The sequence below is a fragment of the Danio rerio genome, chromosome 21 (genome assembly GCF_049306965.1).
Source record: "Danio rerio strain Tuebingen ecotype United States chromosome 21, GRCz12tu, whole genome shotgun sequence".
Lineage (NCBI taxonomy): Eukaryota > Metazoa > Chordata > Actinopteri > Cypriniformes > Danionidae > Danio > Danio rerio.
In genome coordinates this window covers 33,204,168-33,224,632 of record NC_133196.1, presented here as the reverse complement: position 1 = coordinate 33,224,632, position 20,465 = coordinate 33,204,168, and the positions used below count along the sequence as shown (strand labels likewise).

General features: G+C 36.5%; 2 protein-coding genes across 5 annotated transcripts in view; both read right to left on the bottom strand.

Moving 5' to 3' along the window:
- Nucleotides 1-4,105, bottom strand: part of wu:fj42b12 — a 37,304-nt gene extending 33,199 nt beyond the window's left edge. Inside the window, 1 exon segment of the mRNA NM_001366697.1 lies at nt 3,302-4,105. Within this exon segment, the coding sequence (NP_001353626.1) occupies nt 3,302-3,431 (130 nt within the window). The 5' untranslated portion in view covers nt 3,432-4,105.
- Nucleotides 4,106-4,275: 170 nt separating this feature from the next.
- On the bottom strand, nt 4,276-17,484 carry rab38c (RAB38c, member of RAS oncogene family). 4 transcript variants are annotated; one of them, XM_685900.8, is made up of 4 exons: nt 17,113-17,484; nt 16,842-17,039; nt 13,100-13,380; nt 4,276-6,223 (listed from the first exon to the last, which is right to left on the bottom strand). In XM_685900.8, the coding sequence occupies exons 2-4, from the start codon at nt 17,032-17,034 to the stop codon at nt 6,056-6,058; spliced, it is 642 nt and encodes a 213-aa protein (XP_690992.3). In that variant the 5' UTR covers nt 17,035-17,039; nt 17,113-17,484; the 3' UTR covers nt 4,276-6,055. The 4 variants fall into 4 exon arrangements, 3 of the variants coding, with proteins under 3 accessions (XP_690992.3, XP_068072211.1, XP_005161365.1); XM_068216110.1 differs by having other exon boundaries at nt 17,274-17,484; XM_005161308.5 differs by having other exon boundaries at nt 16,842-17,484.
- Nucleotides 17,485-20,465: the final 2,981 nt, after the last annotated feature.

Here is a 20,465-nt window from a genome sequence, read left to right as displayed (position 1 = left end):
TTCCCCATTTGGAAATTGTTTACTCACCCTTACGTTGTTCCAAATCCATTAAAAAAGACTGTTCAAATAAAGATATCTTTAATCAAATCTGAGAGATTTATGTCTCTCCACTGAAAGTCTCTTCATCCAAGACTAGTGTTTCTCAACCACATTCCTGGGGGACTACCAACACTGCATGTTTTAGATCTCTCCTTTGTCTGTCACAACCATTACAGGTCTTTCATTCCCTGCTAATAGGCTGATGAGCTGAATCAGTTGTGTATGTTTAAGGAGACATTGTAAATATGCAGTGCTGGTGGTCATAGAGGAACGTGGTTGAGAAACACTGCCCAAGACATTTCCAAAAACAACATAGACTAAACAAAAGCTTTTATTCACGTATAAAACTGGATCGCCAAACAATGTTCACAGCATTCACTTCTGATCAGAGAAGCTTAGCCATGCTTGCTTGATACGCAAGAACCAATGAAGTTCATTCTTGCATGTCAGGCAGGTTTGGATGAGCATCTGTTTATGTTCACTGATTAATGTTTATGTGAATAAAAGCCTAAATGAAAAGCTATAGTTTGTAATTTCAGCTGTCATGTCTCCTCAGAATTTGTTGTATGTAGATATTTTTTGTATCCTCTTACGCATGTTTTGTAGAGTGTATATATTTCAGTATAGGAACAGAAGTGTTTCAGATTTGATTAATAATATGGACAGAAGAGTTTATCATTGGAACCATGTGACAGTGAGTCAATAATGACAAAAAAGCAAAACATATTTCATTCCATTAATCTAGAAATGAATTATAATGCTTATCAGTTGTCTACTTCAGTGGCTTACCATTATATTAAGATAAAATGTGCAGTTTCACTGTGAGAGAACAATCCGAAATGATTCCGGTCTCTTATCAGACATGACATTGCTTTGAATAGCAGTTACTCAAAAGTTACACTTGATTTCTCACTAATTAACAGATAATATTCACTGTGTCGGTGAATGCTAGCACATATTTCGCGAACACCTGCTACCTTTATTACTGTGGATGAGCCTGGCAGTTTATTAGATCTGCAGGCTGCTTTCTTTATGTCCCCCACAGGACATCTGCTCCGGACTCATTAACTGACAGCTCAATTGATAACCAGCTACATTAATCAACTTTACGCTTTAGTTATTAATAGTGATGTTACTTGTTTTTGACCTGCACAGAATACAAAAGTGAATCCTAAAATTGTGTGCAATGTTTCGAAACACATACGAGATGAATTCTGCCAAAGCTCACATTCGATAAATTAATTAATTAAATAAATGAATAAATAAAATCAGTTAATCCGCTAACCCTATTGAGATTAGTGTGTTCTTTTGACAAAAGTCTTATTCATAAGGCAAGACCCTGCAGATTAATAGTGTAAAAACATCTTATAATTATCACCCAGTTACATTAAGAACATATTTGGTATTATACGATTTCTATAATGTTGTTTATGTTGGCTAATTATAATTTTTTTTAATATATATTTGTATGATTATATATGTGTTGATGTGTTGAGCAAAGATGCTATTTTAAATTGTAAAGATCAAGAGAGCAGCCTGACATACTGCTTCAAAATATTTTAAATGTTTCTCAAAATAAAATATATTGAGTTTAAAGGTGGGAAACTTTTTCGTTTTTTCAGGGTGTCTGCGGGGTCTCAAAATGTCCAAAAATTCAAAAATACAATTTAAGGCCTCTGAAATATGCTGTTGTTGGTCTTAAATACTTTTAAACAGGTTTTAATTTATTTTTGTAAAATTGTCCATGTAAAGCTGTAGCCAATCAGTAAAACCAACTAATCCATCTAAAAAAACGTTTAAAACATTAACATTTATTAACTATTTAGCAGTATGGTTTAATAGTCTTCCTTACATCCTTACAACAACATTTGTTTAAAAGTTCTCCATGTTTTCATGGATAAATTTATGTTGTGCATAAATGTTGTTTATTATAGCTTTTAAACTTTGAGACATTCTGGTCGTCTTTAATTTAATATTGTTTAAGTTAAATTGCATTTTTGAAAAATATTCTGTTTTGCTTTGATTTTCAGAAGACTTTTAGAATAGTATCTCATTGTGAATGTCGATTCAATAAATGACACCAAAAAATTACTGTTTGTTTATAAAGCATTTTAAAATAATCTAGAAGTTAAAGGAGTAGTTACACTCAAAATAAATATTAACCTTGATTTAGACAATCACAAAACCATCAAACCGTTTAATTTTTACTCAAGGTTATGATGCCATCAGAATCTTATACCGACCCATGTCTAAAATGCATGCACTTCTTTGCTTTAAAAATTCTAAAAATTGAATGGTCTAAAATTCTTGGTCCATGTTAGATTTCAACAAAGGGGATTTTAGGAATCTTATTTTATCAGCTCCATAAATCATAAAATATACACAATTTGGTGTAGGTAAGTGCTGCAGAAGTGACTTATGGAGGTCATTAAAAAAAAACGGCCTTTAAAAATAGACTATAAATGACATCCACTGACATTTAAAGATAGAGTGCAGTAAATAAAAGTATTGTATTGCATTCAGGGTGGCTTTCCCCATTAGACTAAATATATATATTTTTTTGAAATTGCTAAAATTGTCAATAATGACAGGTTCATGAGCAAAAGTGTTTTTGTCTGCAGTGTCTCGCCCTAACAAATGCAACGTAGCAAATATCTTCAAAATAACCCATATGAAACACCTAAGCTACAAAACATCACTGCATTGATATTGCTGTCACCTTCAGTGACTCAGACCAGAACAGTGGAAGTCAACAGAGAAGAAAAGCATGAATACCGGGTCCACTCACAAGCAATCTGAGCCTATGTTTCGTCATGCGATGCCCTTGACATAGCATGTTTCCTATAATAATGATGATCGACATAATAATCTGAGTTATAATGATTCTCTGTTGTGGAATGCATCATCTAGACAGAATGCATTGCGAGCAAATGTGTAATTAAATAAATAAATAAAAATGTGTAACGCCTGCGAGTGTGAGCTCCCTGTCGTATGCAAATTGGTCAGCGTGTCAATCACGCATTCAAATTAGCATTAACCGTGAACGTGCCACGGTGACCTTCAGTTAATTGATGAAATGAACTCTATAATGGCAGTCCAGAAGTCATCTGCTGTAATCATCTGAATTAGGTAGTAAATACCAGCAAACGAGCGGCCAAGCAGAGAGAGAGAGAAAGAGACAGACAGAGAGAGAGAGAATCTAAATGACAAGTGCACAACACAACGGGTGACATTTCGCAGCGTTTTTTCTGCTTTAACCTACAATCAAGGTGCTTCTTCTTGGGCGCGCTGACTTCGTGCGTCGTGGCCTTGCACACGGCTTTGCTGATCGCAGATCCGGTCATGCTGTGCTGAGCCGCGGCGATCCGGTCCGTGATGGACTGTCCCGACATATTACGATTTTCAATAAATCGTCTCTCAAAACAGATCTATTCACTGCAGGGGTGTGTGGGAGCCTGCTCCGTGGCTTGAGTCGGTCTTGCGGAGAGCGCTACCCTGATGCGAACCGGACACGGGCGAGGATGCTCTGACATTCAGATAACGGCAATCACCGCGCGCTGAAACGATGGCAATATAATGACAGATCGTTATTTAAATAGGCCTACCGTTCAGCACGCGCAAAAGAAAAGGGACACCGTGTTACTCGCTAGCCTCCGGTGTTGCCGGTTAACCATGTAATTGCTGCTTGAACGGACGAAAACGGAGCGAACCCGGTTCGATTGGAGTGAAATCGATAATTCTAGCCGCGGAAAATCTCGCCTTGATTCATTGCATGCGCGGAGTCGGTGCATCACGGAATTTGATACCGAGCATCATTTTCCAAATTCCTTCAGCGCGTCAACGTGAATGAATGCATGCGCCACGGACAGGGGGAATATTCAGACGGATATCCCAGATGGAGCGGAGGTCCTCCTAGACGTGGAAATTCAGCATCTCGTCGATGACATCTTTGATGAAGCAACAATTCCAATTTCCTATAGTTAACAGTCGGACGCTCCGCGCAAAATGGCAGTATCAGAATCAGGTGACTGGAGAGGGGGGCGATTGGCCTGTGTCAGAATATCTGGGGTGGGCACCTTAAGGTGGAATTTCCGCACTGCTTTAAAACCCCCTCTGTATGTACATGAGAATGCATCAGACGGCCATTTCAGAGTCTTTAATGGTGCGTCTTGCTTCTTTTAATCGCACAGCCACCGAATTGCGCAGGGCTACAATAACATATTCAAGAGCTTACATGGAGGAAAAATACTGCATGCTTTATTTTTAATGCAAGAGGTTGCATGGAAACGTTCTAGCTCGGAGCTGCGTTTTACAAGATTACAAATGACACTTTTAATCCATTCAATGCATCTTTGCTAAACACAATTATTGTCAAATGAATATGAAGAGATCAGAAGCTAAAAACTCTAAGAAAGTTGCTCCTAAAATGAGCATTTTTCTCAGCCTCCTGTGTTTATTTTCCGTTCTTTTACATTAAAGGTAATGAAAATAACATATTCTTAGCCACAAAAGTGACACTACTGAACCTAAACATACGGAGACTGAGAAAAATGCACATTTTAGTAGAAAAATCCAGATGGCACTTCTAGGCTTTTGCACTCTGCATATGTATATTTTGAATCAGAATCTCAGTTTTGTGTTAAATATTATAATGTGCATACCCTCAGTGGACACTTTATTAGTAGACACATTGTAGCTTCTTGTTTACACAAAAATATAATCAGCCATTTAGGCTGCTGAACTTTAAACCGAGCGTTAGATTTTTGCAAAGAAAGATGATTTAATTCAGTGTTTTTCAACCATGTTCCTGGAGGCACACAAACACTCCATGTTTTGGATGTCTCCTTTGTCTGTCACACCCATTACAGGGCTTTCTGTCTTTGCTGATGATCTGAATCAGATGTGTTTGATTAAGGAGAATTGGAAAATGTGCAGAGCTGGTGGTCCTCCAGGAACGTGGTTAAGAAACACTGATTTAAGTGATTTTCAATGTGATGTTGGTTTCAGAAACTGCAGATCTACTGGGATTTTCACGCACAACCATCTCCAGGGTTTACAGAACCAAATATCCAGCAGTTATCTGGGGGGCAATGATCCCAAGCTGATATAAGCCAACAGCAGTAACACAAAATAACCACACTTACAACTGAGGTCTGCAATAAAGCATGAACATGACACTGACACACAATGTCCTCCACAGTCAGCAGATCTCAGCTCAATAGAGCATGCCGTGGAACAAAAGATTCACATCATGTGTGTACAGCCAACAAATTTGCAGCATCTGTGTGACATCATCATGTCAATAATGGACCTAAATGTCTGAGGAATGGATCAGTGCCACATATAATTTACGAGTTCTGAAGGGGTTGAATGTGATCTCAGCTAAGGGTACCTAATAAAGTGGCCAGTGAGTGTAATTTGAGGAATAAGCCACTTAGTGGTGTAATACTGTGCATACTTTTTCAGAAAAACTCAACATAGCACAGAAGAAAGAACAGTGTATACAGCTTAGATCATGTGACGGGCTAAATACCATATTTAGGAGCATGGAGGGGAAAATACTGCATTTTATTTTTAATGCAAGAGATTGCAGAATAACATTCCTACATACTGGAGCTGTGCAAGCCATGCATTTTAATAGCTTTGAATCTTACTTAAAACTGGATCAGAGTTCACTTTTCATACAAGCTTTCAAACTGTCTGTACACGAAATACATTTTAACCTAGATTAGTGTCATAATATAGCTGATACCAGGCTAAAATCAACACGGTTCACCTGTAAACAAAACACTGATGAATCAAATCAACGCTCCGCCAGCACAGTGTATCTAATTATGTGAGATTTCACGCTACATATAATCAGCACAGTTCTTCTTCACAGTCCCCGCCATTTTGTTACATGGCTCATCTCTGGAAGATGAATCTCAATGTTTTGGGTGCCATATTGGATGGCTGAGTCCCCTTGAACCTATGATAACCTGTTATTTGTTTCTTAGTGATTTATATCTTTCTGTGTTCATGACTTGGAACACGTCATGCATCTGGATCGAACCCGCTCTTTGGTGTTGTTGTTGTACCCGGGCAGGGCCACCACATCTGGGTCTGTGTTGTTGACGATGTTTTCCTCGTGGGCCAAAATGTGATCCACCAGACATTTTGCTGCCGCCTCAATGTTTGAGTTCTCCTTAAGTCGGGCATAAAATGAAACAGAATAAAGGTGTCATTCAGATATTATTATTGCAAAGCATAAAAATTTAATTATTGCCACACACACGCTAAATAAACTCTCCGGCCACTTCATTAGGTACACCTGTCTAACTGCTTGTTAATGCAAATTTCTAATCAACCAGTCACATGGCAGCAACTCAATGCATTTTGGCATGTAGACATGTTCAAAATGATCTGATGCAGTTCAAACCGAGCATCAAAATGGGGGAGAAAGAGTGTTTAAGTCACTTTAAACATGGCATGGTTGACAGTGCCAGATGGGCAGGTCTGAGAATTTCAGAAACTGCTGATCTACTGGGATTTTTATGCACAACCATCTCTAGGGTTTACAGAGAATGGTCTGAAAAAGAGAAAGTATCCATTGTGTGCGAAAATGCCTTGTTGATGCAGGAAACTGGGGCTACAATTTGCACAGGCTTACCAAAATTGGACAATAGTACATTGGACAAGCGTTGCCTGGTCTGGTGAGTCTCGATTTCTGCTTTGACATTCGGATGGTCAGAATTTGGCGTTAATATGAAAGCATGGATCCATCCTGCCTTGTTTCAATGGTTCAAGCTGGTGGTGGTGTAATGGTTTGGGCATATTTTCTTGGCACACTTTGGGCCTATTAGCATCATGTCAACGCCACAGCCTACCTGAGTATTGTTGCTGACCATGTCCATCCCATAATGACCACAGTGTATCCATCTTCTGATGGCTACTTCCAGTAGAATAACGAGCCATGACACAAAGTGGGAATCACCTCAGACTGGTTTCTTGAACATGACAATGAGTTCAGAGCAAAATCTCTGAGGAATATTTCCTGTATCTTGTTAAATCTATGCCCACAAAGTATTTAGGCAGTTCTGAAGGCAAAAGGGGGTCCAACCCGGTACTAGTAAGGTGTGCCTAATAAAGTGGCTGTTGAGTGTATATAATAGTAAGAAATGTACATGTTTTTTTAAGTCTCATAAAAGTGAATTGAAAATGATTTGAAAATTGTCAGCTTTCCAATGACATACAATTTAAATGCAGTCTATTTCTTTAATGCCATTTCCAGAAATAACTAAAAAACCTGCTGGATAAGTTGGTGGTTCATTCCGCTGTGGCGACCCCGGATTAATAAAGGGACTAAGCCGACAAAAAAAAGAATGAATGAATGAATAAATTTTTCATAAGTAATGTTTCTTCATTTATTCATTTTCTTTTCGGCTTTGTCCCTATATTAATCTGAGGTCGCCACAGCGGAATGAACCACTAACTTATCTGGCATATGTTTTACACAGCGGATGCCCTTCCAGCTACAACACATCAATGGGAAACACAAACTCTCATTCTCACTCATACACTACTGAAAATTTAAGCTTACCCAATTCACCTATAGCGCATGTCTTTAAACTTGTGGGGGAAGCACTCGAGCACTCGGAGGAAACCCAAGCTAACACGGGAGGGGCATGCAAACTCAACACAGAAACGTCAACTAAAGCAGCCGAGGCTCGATCCAGCGACCTTCTTGCTGTGAGGCGACAGTGCTACCCACTGCGCCACCATGTTGCCAAGTAACTTTTAACAGAGCTAAATTTTCACAATGTCTCCTATCATACTTTTCTTCTTTTCAAGAGTTCACACTTTGCTGATGATTAATTATAAGCTACTTTGGCATGCTGTCCCGGGAGAGAGCCCTGAGCTCATAAGATCCTCGAGCCCGGGGCTCCCTCCCATTGCAAGTCGATAGGGGAGTTTGAGCTCAGGTAGATCTCAAGAACTCCCCTGCTGTACTAACAAATGAACAGATAGTGCTTGCTCTTAAGAGATAACTAGTTACTAGGAGCATGTCTATGGTGACGATTTGAATTAGTCATGTTGTTGCATGTTTTTGGATGGTGGGAGGAAACCAGGGAACCCATGTGAGCAAGGGGAGAAAGTGCAAACTCCGCACTGAAATGTCTGCTGGTTTGGTAAAGCCTGGAACCAGAGACGTTCTTGCTGTGAGGCAACAATCCAAGCACTGGGCCACCGTGTCACCCATCTAGGAAGAAGGAGGAGTAGGGGTGGAAGGGGAGATACTTCAAAACGAAGGTAGCAGTGGTACGTAACCCAGGGTATTTGTAGTAGCTTAGGAATCGTCTGATAGGTGCATTGGAATTGGATAATGCGGATCCAGACGCTAGCAATCATAAGCACGCGATCCTCTTGAAATTAATTTATAAATAAACTTCACTTAGTTTGGCTTGAATAAAAACATATATATATATATATGTATATAAATAATTTTTTTTAGTTGGCTACACAACAAACCACTGTTGTCCAATTACTTTTCAAATTAAGTTAACTGTCCTAGTAAACCATTAAAAATACACTTTAAGCTGAATAATTGCAAATTAGCTAGTAAAATATCATGTACTGTCATTGTGGAAAATATCGAATAAATCAGTTATTTTGAACTACAGTGTAAAAAAGTTAAATTTAAATTTTAAGGCAACAAATGTCAGGACATTTTTGAGTTTACTCAACCTAAATTGAGTCAAGTGAAGTAATTGAAAGTTGAGTCAACTCAAAAATGTCCTGAAGTTTGTTGCCTCAAAATTTTACATTTTCAACTTAGTTTTTTTACAGATTACATACTGTTTACAGAAGTATTGCTCAACTTAAAATGTATTATTGTTGCTCATACTAAAACAAATAAACCGTAGGATATCCTTGTGGAATCTGTGATGCATTTTGGTGAAGATTATTACCAGAAAGAACAATTTCAAAGTGTCTTGCAAGATCATAAATGTTCTTACTGTCACTTTTGATCAGTGCATATTTGTGGAATAAAATAATTAATTTACTTTAAAGAAATCTTACTACAAAACAAAAGTCCAATATTATTCTAATACTTATCTAACTAGAAACTCCATTCACTGCACACATACCTACCATCAGCATTTTGTCACATCAATTCAATATGGCACATTTTTGTTCAGTCTACATATAAAGAAACACTGTCTAAACAGCTCAGATCATGTGACATATTCTCTGTTATGAATGCAACAGTTGTATGGCACAACTCTATGCCAGATTAGGGTTATAAAAATGTATAGAGTCAGCTGAAAACTTCAATAGAGGATTTTGACTATGATAGCTAAATAAAAACTGAGTGATATGGAAATCAAAAAGCATACTCATAAAGTAGAGAAACCACTTTACAGCCCTATCAGCCACATGCACATCATTCCCCTTTCACACATAACTGTGTAATTTGTTAAAGCAGGCATGTAGATCATAAACAATGGCCTTCCTGCTAACGAGCACAATGCATTCTTGTTGTATTTGTGCTAAATGCAAACACAGCTAAACATACAATACCCCCTACATACAACTGAATCATAATTGTTAGCCCTGTATTTTTTATCCCCAATTTCTGTTTATTGGAGAGATGATTTTTCCAACACATTTCTAAATATAATACATTTTAATAACTCATTTTTAATAACTGATTTCTTTTATCTTTGCCATGATGACAGTACACAGTATTTGACTAGATACAAGACTCAGCTTACAGTGCATTTTAAAGACTTAGTAGGTTAACAAGATCAATTAGGCAAGTTAGGGTAATTAGGAAAGTCATGGTATAACAATGGTTTGTTCTGTAGACATATCAAAAATAAATACTGATTAAGGGGGATAATAATGTTGACCTTAAAAGAGCAACCCAGGCTCATTCTGATTACGTAGCCCTATATACTTTCATAAAGAGTGCAAAAATATGTCCCAGGAGCTTTGTTTTTTTTTTTTTTGTTTTTTGAGTTCTGTTTTCGCGAATCCACCAGAGGCAGCTGTGTATGCTTTTTGAGATCTCAAAGTTCTCTCGCGAGTGCTATTCGCGCCTGCTGTTCACGCATAAATCAACCAGAGGCCACTGTGTACGCTTTTTGAAATGTCAAATTTGCACCTTCTCTTCTTGTGTAAATTCCTCAAAAGCCACAGCATACCTGTCAACATTGGCATGTGGAAAAACAGATAGCTTATAAGGGTTAACAGTGTCCACTTTCGCTCTGCTTTAAATGGCGTGTACAGAATCCGTTTGGGAAACGGCATCTATTTATCAAACACAGGCTCATTCTAAAAAAGTAGTCCGATAGACGTTTCTGGAGTCTGCGAAATACGTCCCATATTTTTACGTATTTTTGCACAATATGTAATTTTGCAGTTTTTGATTTTGCAAAACCACGAGAAGTTGCTGTGGCACGGTCGTCTGTGTCTTACTCTGTGGGCCCTATCATACACCCGGCGCAATGTGGCACAATAGTCTTTTACTACTTTAAGCTTGGCACAAGGGTCAATTTGAGGTGTTGCGACACACTGTTTAAATAGCAAATGCATTTGCGCTCAAATGTTTTTCAGTTCATTCAATTTGCTTTTGTATAATGTTATTATTATTAGCAGTATTGATTGGTTTATTCTCAAAACACACCTATAACTCATTAAGAAAATTAACTAAACCCTTTTAGACCATGCGCCATGGCGCAAAGCGGATTTTCCCGTTCTTAAGTTAGCAAAAATGCGTTCTGACACGCCCTGAAAGCGTTTGCGCCCTGCGTTTTGCGCTCTGCGCATGGACCATCAAAATAGAGCCCTGTGTCTCAAGTCTCCCGGCGTACATGACGGGACAAACTGGTTGCAGGGGGTGAGCGAGAAAAGGAACGCCGTCATACTGGCCCATTGCATGCGTTTAAAAAACCCAAATGCAGCCATACGTACATCCGGCTATATAATTTACGTTCTCCAGAGATGTTCATGGGACTACATTTTCAGAATGAGCCTGTGTTGTATTTATCACTATGGAGCACGTCTGACAGTCACGCACTGCTACTTTAAATGAAGTTTATTCATAAACTAATTTCGAGAGGATCACGTGCTTATGATTTATCATGTCCAGTCTCGCATTTGCTAATCACTAATCTTCCAATCATATGAGCCCTAAGGCACCATAAATAGCCTAAGTTTTCAGTTCACTTTATCTTCGTTTGGAAGAAACCCCCCTCCTCCCCTATTCTCCTCCTTTACCTGCAATTGGGCGGCACGGCGGTCCAGTGGTTAGCACTGCGAACCACACAGCAAGAATACTGCCGGTCCTAGTTCGATAGGACCGGTGAGTGTTTCTGTGGGGAGTTTGTATGTCCTTCCCGTGTCCGCGTGGGTTTTCCCCGGGTTCTCCGGATTCCTCCCACCATCCAAAGACATTCAACATACTTAACAATCAAGCTTGTCTAATTCCTTACGTTCCCTTAGCTACAGCGGCAGGGGAGTTCTGAGATCCACCGAGCTCAGGCTCCCTTCTTGCTCTGCCAACGGGAGGAAGCCCCGGGCTCAAGGAGCCCTTGAGCTCGGGGCTCTCTCCCGGGACAGCATGCCAAATAAGCTTTGTAAATCATCAGCTAAGTGTGAACTCTTGAACTGATTGTTTAAGGACTGCATAAGAGGGGTGACAGCGCCTGTAATCGAAAGGAAGGAAATCCCACTGTTTTAACATTTATTTTAAAGTGTTTTTATGCCTATATATATGTATGGGTTGCATATAGGTAGGATCGGCTCATTAATGTTCATTGACATCCTTTATAGAAAGATGGAAAATATGGGAAAAAAACAGGAAAATACCTTTACAGTATGATAGCAGGATGCAAATAACAGTGTCCACTTTCGCTCTGCTTCAAATGCCGTGTAAAGAATCCATACAGAATCTGACAATCACACACCTCTACATGACTACACTGCACTACAACTAATTGTTTTGAGAATTGCATAGGAGGGGGGACGGCGCCTGTAATGAAAAGGAAGGAAACCCTGCTGTTTTTTGTTTATTTATTTTAAAGTGTCTATTTATTTTCATGCCTAAATAAAATGAAAGCACAAAACAGGTTCACATTTTTAAGAGCAAGGTGTGTCCCCTGGTGTTTGGCGGTATGGGATCGGCTCTTTAATGTTTTTTGCCATCTTTCATAGAAAGATTGAAAATATGCGAGAAAAACAGGAAAATACCTTTACAGGATGATAGCAGGATAGAATTGTAGGGGTAGGGTTGACAGGTATGGGCCGCTGACCAACTGACCGATCCCCACATGCATTCATCCCCTTCACTAAATTCAACCAATAGTGTTTTAAAAAGTGCCGATTGACCAGCGCCCACCCACTTCCCTAAACTGAAACCAACAGTGTTTTCAAAAGCAATCGAGAAAAAAAAGCCCTTGCGGCAGCCTGATTTTTACCATGTTTTCAGATTTTACCACATTCTCACTCTGTTATTAACTTGTGTATTTTAAGTTTTTGTCTTATCTGCTTTCTGAAACCGTTCTTTGCTCAACTTTACTCCGCGTCACAAGTTTGCCGACGTATGAGATAAGTCAAACTGGTAACAGTGGAAAAGCCGTACGGAGAAAAGTGGTCAGCTGGTAAGCGTGAAAAGGAACAGCGTTGCACCGCCCTGTATTGTTCCTCTTAAAGACAAAATGCAGCCATACGTTCCTCTGGCTACATAATTTGTGATCTCCAGAAATGTATATAGGGCTACGTTTTCAGAATGAGCCTGTGTTGCAACATGGTTTAAAAAAAAATTATTCAAGTCAAAATAAAATAAATAAGACTTTCTCCAGAAGCAAAAATATTATAGGAAATACTGTAAAAAGAAATCCTCATTTGGGAAATATTTGAAACAGAAATTCACAGGAGGGCTAATAATTCTAACTTCAACATGTGAAAACAGAGCAGAACTAATCTATCATGCTGAACACATTCAGCACCCACAAAATTCTAATTTCTCCAAAAAAACAACAACATGATACTCAAGGTCACAAAATAACCGGCTCACCTTTGCAGAGGTCTCAAACCAGCCCACAAATCCATTCTCTTTGCAGAAGGTATCAAGCTTTGGGATCTGGGAACACAGGCCTTCGCGTGATTGGTCAGATTTGTTGGCTAGAAGGACAGCTGGGACAGGCTTGCCGTTATTGAGGGAGACTTTCAAGTCGAGGTCGTCTTTCCATTTCAGCACTGCGTCAAACGTGGAGGATCGGGTCACGTCAAACACTATGAGGGCTCCCACGGCCTCCCGATAGTAAACCCGCGTCATGTTCCCATAGCGCTCCTGTCCTGTGACGAATGTGGGACGGAAAGCTGAAGGTTAAACATCATTTAGATATGAATAGAATTTATAAATAGCAACATGTTTTAACCCTCGAGTGTTAAAGCTTTATGTGAGCTACATTACCATCTACTGTATGTAAATATTTATATTAGCACCCACACCAATGCACAATACTGTTCTTTTTATAATTAACGCATGCTGTAATTTTGTTGTCTGCCACTTTAAATGCTATTTTTTTAAACTGGATGGATTCTGATTGATATTATTCATTGCTGAAAATGTTTTCTGGAGTGCATGATAATGATTGGTCAATCAAGCCATCCCTGATGATAATAAATGATCAAAAACTGACAACACAGGCTCATCCGGGCAAGTGATATGCAAATTTGAACGTAGTTTAACTTCTTCCTTATTATCTGTTATAGTTTTTGATTATACTTAAAATTAAAGCAGAGAACATTACAAGTAACAGTATTGTAATCTCTCAATATACAACGGATTATAAGATAAAAAACAGGTTAAATCAAGGTAATTTCAGCTGAATTTCAAATGTCTTTTGTCCCCCTAATGAGTTATGTGGTAAAACACAGCATAATCAGTGGTGTAGCAGTACCATTTTCATGAAATGTTTTGTTTAGTTTGAATTTGTCACTTGCTAGCAACTTCTTTTTTTGTGAAATAAAATATTTTGTCTCAAATCAAAAATTTTCATCAGTTTCGTTTCAGAATCCAGATGGCTGTTACTACAAAACAAACCCTTTCAGGGTGATTGAAGACACCTCTGCTTTTCATTCTTAATTGAAAACTAAACAAATACCACTTGTTTCCAACAATGTAGTTAGTCTGTGCTGTTAAAGAGGCAGTTCACGCAAAAACTGAAAACGTCCTCATCATTTACTCACACTCAAGTAGTCATGGGTAGGCCCACACGGAATCTGTGCGCGCAGAATTCGCAGATTTCTGCAGATTTTTAGGCTATTGTTGATTCTGTTTATTTACTTGGGTAAATGTGTGTAAATTCATATTTATTCAGTTTTTAATTTAATTTCAGTAATATTATTGACTAATATGAACATATTTATATGATTTATTTACAATATAGTTTGTAAAGTAATATTTTCTATCTTTTAGTAGAGATATTAAATGAGAGGCTTGCTTTGTTTACCAAATAAAGTGGATCTAATTGGATTTGCATTGTAAAAACTAAATACAATTTTAAAAGGTATTACTTTTTATTTCATACATTTAGTTATGATACTCCCAAAATCCTTCCACATAAATCTGCAGATTTTTACCAAAATTCTGTGCAGAAATAGCAACAAATGTCCACAGATTCCCTCTGGCCCTAGTCATGGGCCAGTATACGTTTCTAATAGTGTAGCCTTGGATAAAAATATCACGGTTTCACAGTATTTTGATTACTGCTCTAAAATATATTCTTTTTAAGTGTCCGGGTAAAAATTAAAACTTCTTTTCTCCCCTTTGAACACAATATATTTTATTTTGAGAAACATTTAAAATATTTTGTAACAGGAAAAATGTCAGGTTAAATAATTCAATGAATCCTTGACTTCTGCTGCCTTCATTAGTTTCAAAAACACAGATTTCATTACAATTTAAAACAGAATCTTGGTATATAGTTCCTGTTGGAGATTCTGTTGTCCTAAAAAAACAACTAAATAAATTTAAATAAAAATTCTTACATATACTGTAGGAAACGCGTTGGCAAAAAATCGCCCCATGCCTAGAAACACTCAAGTGTTTCTAAACTTGTTCTTTCTTGTGCAAAAGAAAATATTTTGAAGAATGTTGGAAACAAATAGCCATGGACATCGAAGTAGGAGTAACAAATACTCTGGAGGTTAATTGCTTTGCAACATCCCTCAAAATATCTTGTTTGGTGTTTACCACAAGACAGAACAAGGGAAGCGTGAGTAGTGTCCTTGTTGTAGTGTAACTACACATTTATGTACTGAGTAGTATTAACCCTTTGACTGCCCGCTGGTTGACCATATTTTGACTGTTTTAAATAATGACTGGGCGTCACTGTGGCACAGTGGGTAGCACGATCGCCTTACTAAGTTGGCCGTAATGTATGTGTGAATGCAAGAGTGTATGGGTGTTTCCCAGTGTTGGGTTGCAGCTGGAAGGGCACCCGCTGTGTAAAATATATGCTGAATAAGTGGGTGGTTCACTCTGCTGTGGCGAACTCCTGTTTAATAAAGGGACTAAACTGAAAAGAAAATGAACGAATAAATGAATTACAACTGTTAAAGTCATGTAAAGAATGACTGAATGTTTTAATAATGGCTTACACACACAGCATTGTTGGTTTACAAAAAATCAAACAAACATAATCCTGTTGCACTACTACACCTTGATTTTGGTTTTATTGTAAAGAAACAAGAAAACATTTTAATTGAGAATCTGAAATATTTTATGCCATACTACAATAAATAAAGATCATTTAGTATACAGTATACTATATATATGTATAGTATATTTAGTACATGATCATATTATTTGTATTAATTCCAGTACTTTTACCATAAACCGACATATCAACCATTTGGTAGAGTTTGATATTCCAGAAATTATGGGATGTGTTGCAAAAAATGCATTGAGTGTGTTAACTAGCGACATTGGGAGTTAAGAAATGCAATTCAATTTTTTTTTCTTGGTTCGGCGGTTAAAAGATTAATTAACTATTTACTTGATCCAGATTAGGTTTAGAGATAATTGCATGTCATTTTGCATCCTATATTGGTATTATTTTAAGTAAATGCAACATGCTAACAAGGACATTGTTTTTTCTGTTGATTAAAGTAAAAAGATTAATAGTTCACCTCAAGAATAGAAAGGTTCAATAAGTAAATAGTGCAAGATTAATTTAAGTATTAGTGCGTTCATTTTTGTCTGTGTGTGTGTTTGTGTTTCTGTCTGAGTGAGTGTGTGTGTGTGTGTTTATGGTCTGAAGCTCTCATGTGACTTTAGCACGAGTATGAGACCAGCTGAGATTAACTCAAGACATTCCTTCACATTCACTCAAGGGAAATTAGAGAGAAGAACTTTCAGGCAATACACTGAAAAAAGTGTTGCATGCAGAACTGTTGCAAACAATTTATTTGTGTTGAATTTAAACAAACAAATTAAATTGAACAAACTTCAACTTAATTTGTTTGTTTAAATTCAACACAAATAAATTGTTTACAACCACTTAACGTAAAAAGATTGAGTAAATCCAAGGAATCATCTTTAAATAATTTTTTTCAGTGTAGCATAAATATTATTATCATATTAGAATTACCCTCAAAATAATAACTGTTCCCTTATAGAGATATTTAATACTTCAATACCTTTTGGCCAGCAAAAATAACACCAGTAATGTAGATCTCCTAAATTCAGCAACTTGTAAGAAAATACACACAATTTGGATAAAAAAAAAGACATATACTGAATGACATACCTGCTATGTCCCATAACTGAAGCCGGACCACCGTCTGACTGTCCCAGTGAAGCACTTTCAGAGCAAAATCCACTCCTATAGTCGCGCGATAGTGTTGAGAGAATATCTGATGAACGTATCGTTTGATTATTGACGTTTTTCCAACTCCGAGGTCTCCGATGACCAGAACTTTGAACAGATGCTCTTTCTGCATGACGACTTAAAGAAAAAAGAAAAATAAAATAAAAATAGTAATAAGGTAAACACCCGGATCATAAACGCACTGACCTACTTTTTTACAGTTTGTAGCACATGAGTGTTCTTATGTATCACAGCTTATCCATTGAGCATTGTTGAAGGATTACAGTTTATAAGGCACGCGCTCTTGAAAAGTTTATATAATGGCGAAAGTTAAGTCAGATCGCTGTGTCAACATGTTACTGAGACTCTTACTAAATACAAGCACAGGTTGTGTAGTACATTCCCATTTCCATATAAGAAAAAAAAACTAAGTGGAGTATTTTAAAAATGCATAATAAATAAGATAATAATGAATTAAAGTCAGAAAAAACGAAAACCATGCAAACAAAACGAAAAGACTATAGTTTAAGCAAAAGGATGAACTCTGCTTCTTCAGTTTGCTGTCGTTGCCTACAGAAATGATGATGGAATTCGACGGCCACGCCCTTTAACTCGTGTCATAACCACGCCCCGTCCGAAAAAGTAAACGTCAAGAATTCATTCACTCAATCATTTCCTTTTCGGCTTAGTGCCTTTATTAATAAGGGTTCGCCACAGCTGAATGAACCGCCAACTTATCCAGCAAATGTTTTACGCAGCAGATGCTCTTTCAGCTGCTACCCATCACTGGGAAACATACGCTTACTCACACACATACACTACGGACAATTTAGCTTACCCAATTCGCCTATAGCACATTTCAAGAATCTAAAATAATATTGTATGATATAAATAAGTAAATATTGTATGATATAAATAAATAAGTATGATGTAAATAAAAGTATTTGACCTTAATTTCAAGAAATAACAAGGCTAAGAATAAATTAAAAAATAAATGTGTCTGCTATTTAATACTTCAGATTTGATGTACTAAGATTACCACATGGTAACTCCCTTTTTTAATTTTTTTATTTTATTTGTTTATCTAGCCTATGTTCTGTATCAAGATGTCTTATTTTTTTAACAAAATTATAAAAAATCAAGAATTGTTTGTCTTTCTTGGTAACAGAAGAAGTCATAATTGATGTAATTGTTGCAACATAGATGCCTTGTTATAAAATGCTGTGTTTAGTGAGGAAACTTTGACTCGCATTGTTTTTACATGTAAAATCTCACAAAAGTCTTGGTTGGATTCACATAATTATTTAATTAAATCACAATCAATGAAAGAACTCTTCAAATTAAAATATATTGTTTGTTATTATTCTAATCCCAAAACTAAGAATGAAGAACATATAAGTTTTTGTATGCTAAATTCTTTATCCACAAACATTTCCTTGTTCCTCTTCCTCATTTGCTTATTTCTTATTTGAAATTGATTCTTTGCTTAAAGCGTCTATCCAACAAAAAATATTCTGCAAGTTAATAGAAACTTATAGAAAATATAATGCTTCCAGTGAGTTATTCTTTAATGCTTTGTGCGTTTTTTACTTTTTTTGTTCTTTCCCTCTTTATTTTGTTTCTTTCCTTTCTATTTTTCATTTGTTACTTGTTATTCTTATGACTTTGTAATTGTATGTACTTGTATTCAAGTCTCTTACAGATTACTTCCTGATTTATATTGTAAATTTCTTCTTTTCTGAATAAAGGTTTTCACAAAAAAATTAATAAATAAGAATCTGTTTTTGTGGACCACTATAGACCATTTTGAGGGATGTAAATGATAACAATGGTCTAAACATATTTCCTGTTTAACATTTTTTTTTATTTCTGTAGCTTCAGAGAATCCAAAAAGAGACACATATCGATATATAATGTTATGATAGCTGTTTTACATCAAATTATAATTGAACTGACTCTTGTTAAAGTTATGAAATACTTTGATAATAAGCAGAAAAGGTTCCTGGCCAATGAAATGACCACATTGAAATGGTCTATAAAGTGCATTAGTGCCAAACCCCTTTTTTAGCAGCACTGGACCTGCAAGTCTTTTTTACATGTGGGTTTTTAAAAAAGTCGTAAGTCATTATAAGCCACGAACCAAACCAACCAGCTTTCATTTGCAAAAGAGCTGCAATGCAATGAAGCACTGTGAATGACACAATCAAATTAAAGATGACAAAAAAACAAAAAAAAAACTATTCAATTGATATTGCTTTTTGCACTCAGTGAAACTCAAATGAGCACAGGGAGAACATGTAAATTCCATACAGAAATGCCAACTGACCCAGCCGGGACTCGAACCAGTGACGTTCTTGCTGTAAGGGCAACAGTACTAATTAACTATTAAACAAGATTATTATAAAAAATATATTTAATTAATGTGAACTGATGAATTTAGAAAAGATATATACACTTGATTAATAAATATTTAGTGATTAATCAATTATTGATTTTACTTTCAGATATGTTGCACTCTATATGTGAGTTGTCCCATAGCCAGATATTGAAAGAGGTGGTTCTTTTTTCGATGTTTTTGCAGTTAATTGCCTTATTTTTCTTTTAAATTATGAGGTTTAAATACTGAATTCTAGTGACATTTTAAGCACTAATTTTAGCTGGATTAGTTTGTTAGATGGTGATCATAACCACACTCCTTTTTTTCATTTGCTTACAATACTATTTGAGCACGAAGTGTAATTTACAAAAAGCATTTTAAACTGTACGTTATTACCGTTTTATAAAAAATTTAATGAGATTAGAATTTAAAATTCACATTTTTAAACAAAGAAATACTCTGTTTAAAGTACAAATTTATTTTCATTTAAAACTTTAAATGAAAAACTGTAGCCTATAGGTAAATAACAAACTAGCCAGCTCCTTTCCTCAGTCAGATTTTTTCCATTTGAACAATTTAAAGTTAGATTTGTCTTAAAGCCTTCTTCTATTTGGTTATTTTCACAGTTTATGAAGGCATACTTTCAAAAATGAGCTCTAATAAGGGGCTAAATTCTGGACTTTGTCAGTAGGGGGTGGGTCTTTGGATCCACCAAACCCCAGCCCCCTGGTTTAAATTATAGACTAAAATAAATTTTCCTAGAACAGCATTAAAAAAAACTCTGCCAGTCTCTGTCACAGTCACACAAGAAAGACAAAGAAGGATAAAGTTTCAAGGGTATTTATTCAACCAATACAACAACAATAGCACTGTCTATTTTAGGTTTTTAGGATTTTGTTTATGTTTTGAGCTTGAATAAAGATTTAAAACATTTACAAACTGTTTTTTAATCCCACATTTTATCCATAATAAGTATTTTTGACAGTTCGTATGAAATTCACTGATGCTAAGCAAAAGGGATGGGCAGTATTTACAATACATGTATTTCAAATACATATTTCAAATACAAAATAGTATTTTGTAATTTTGATGAAATTGATAAAAATGGGTCAATATCTTGTATAAAATACCTTAATGTCTTGTATTTTTTTGTACTTTTTATCATACTGTAAAATACTTTGTAAGAA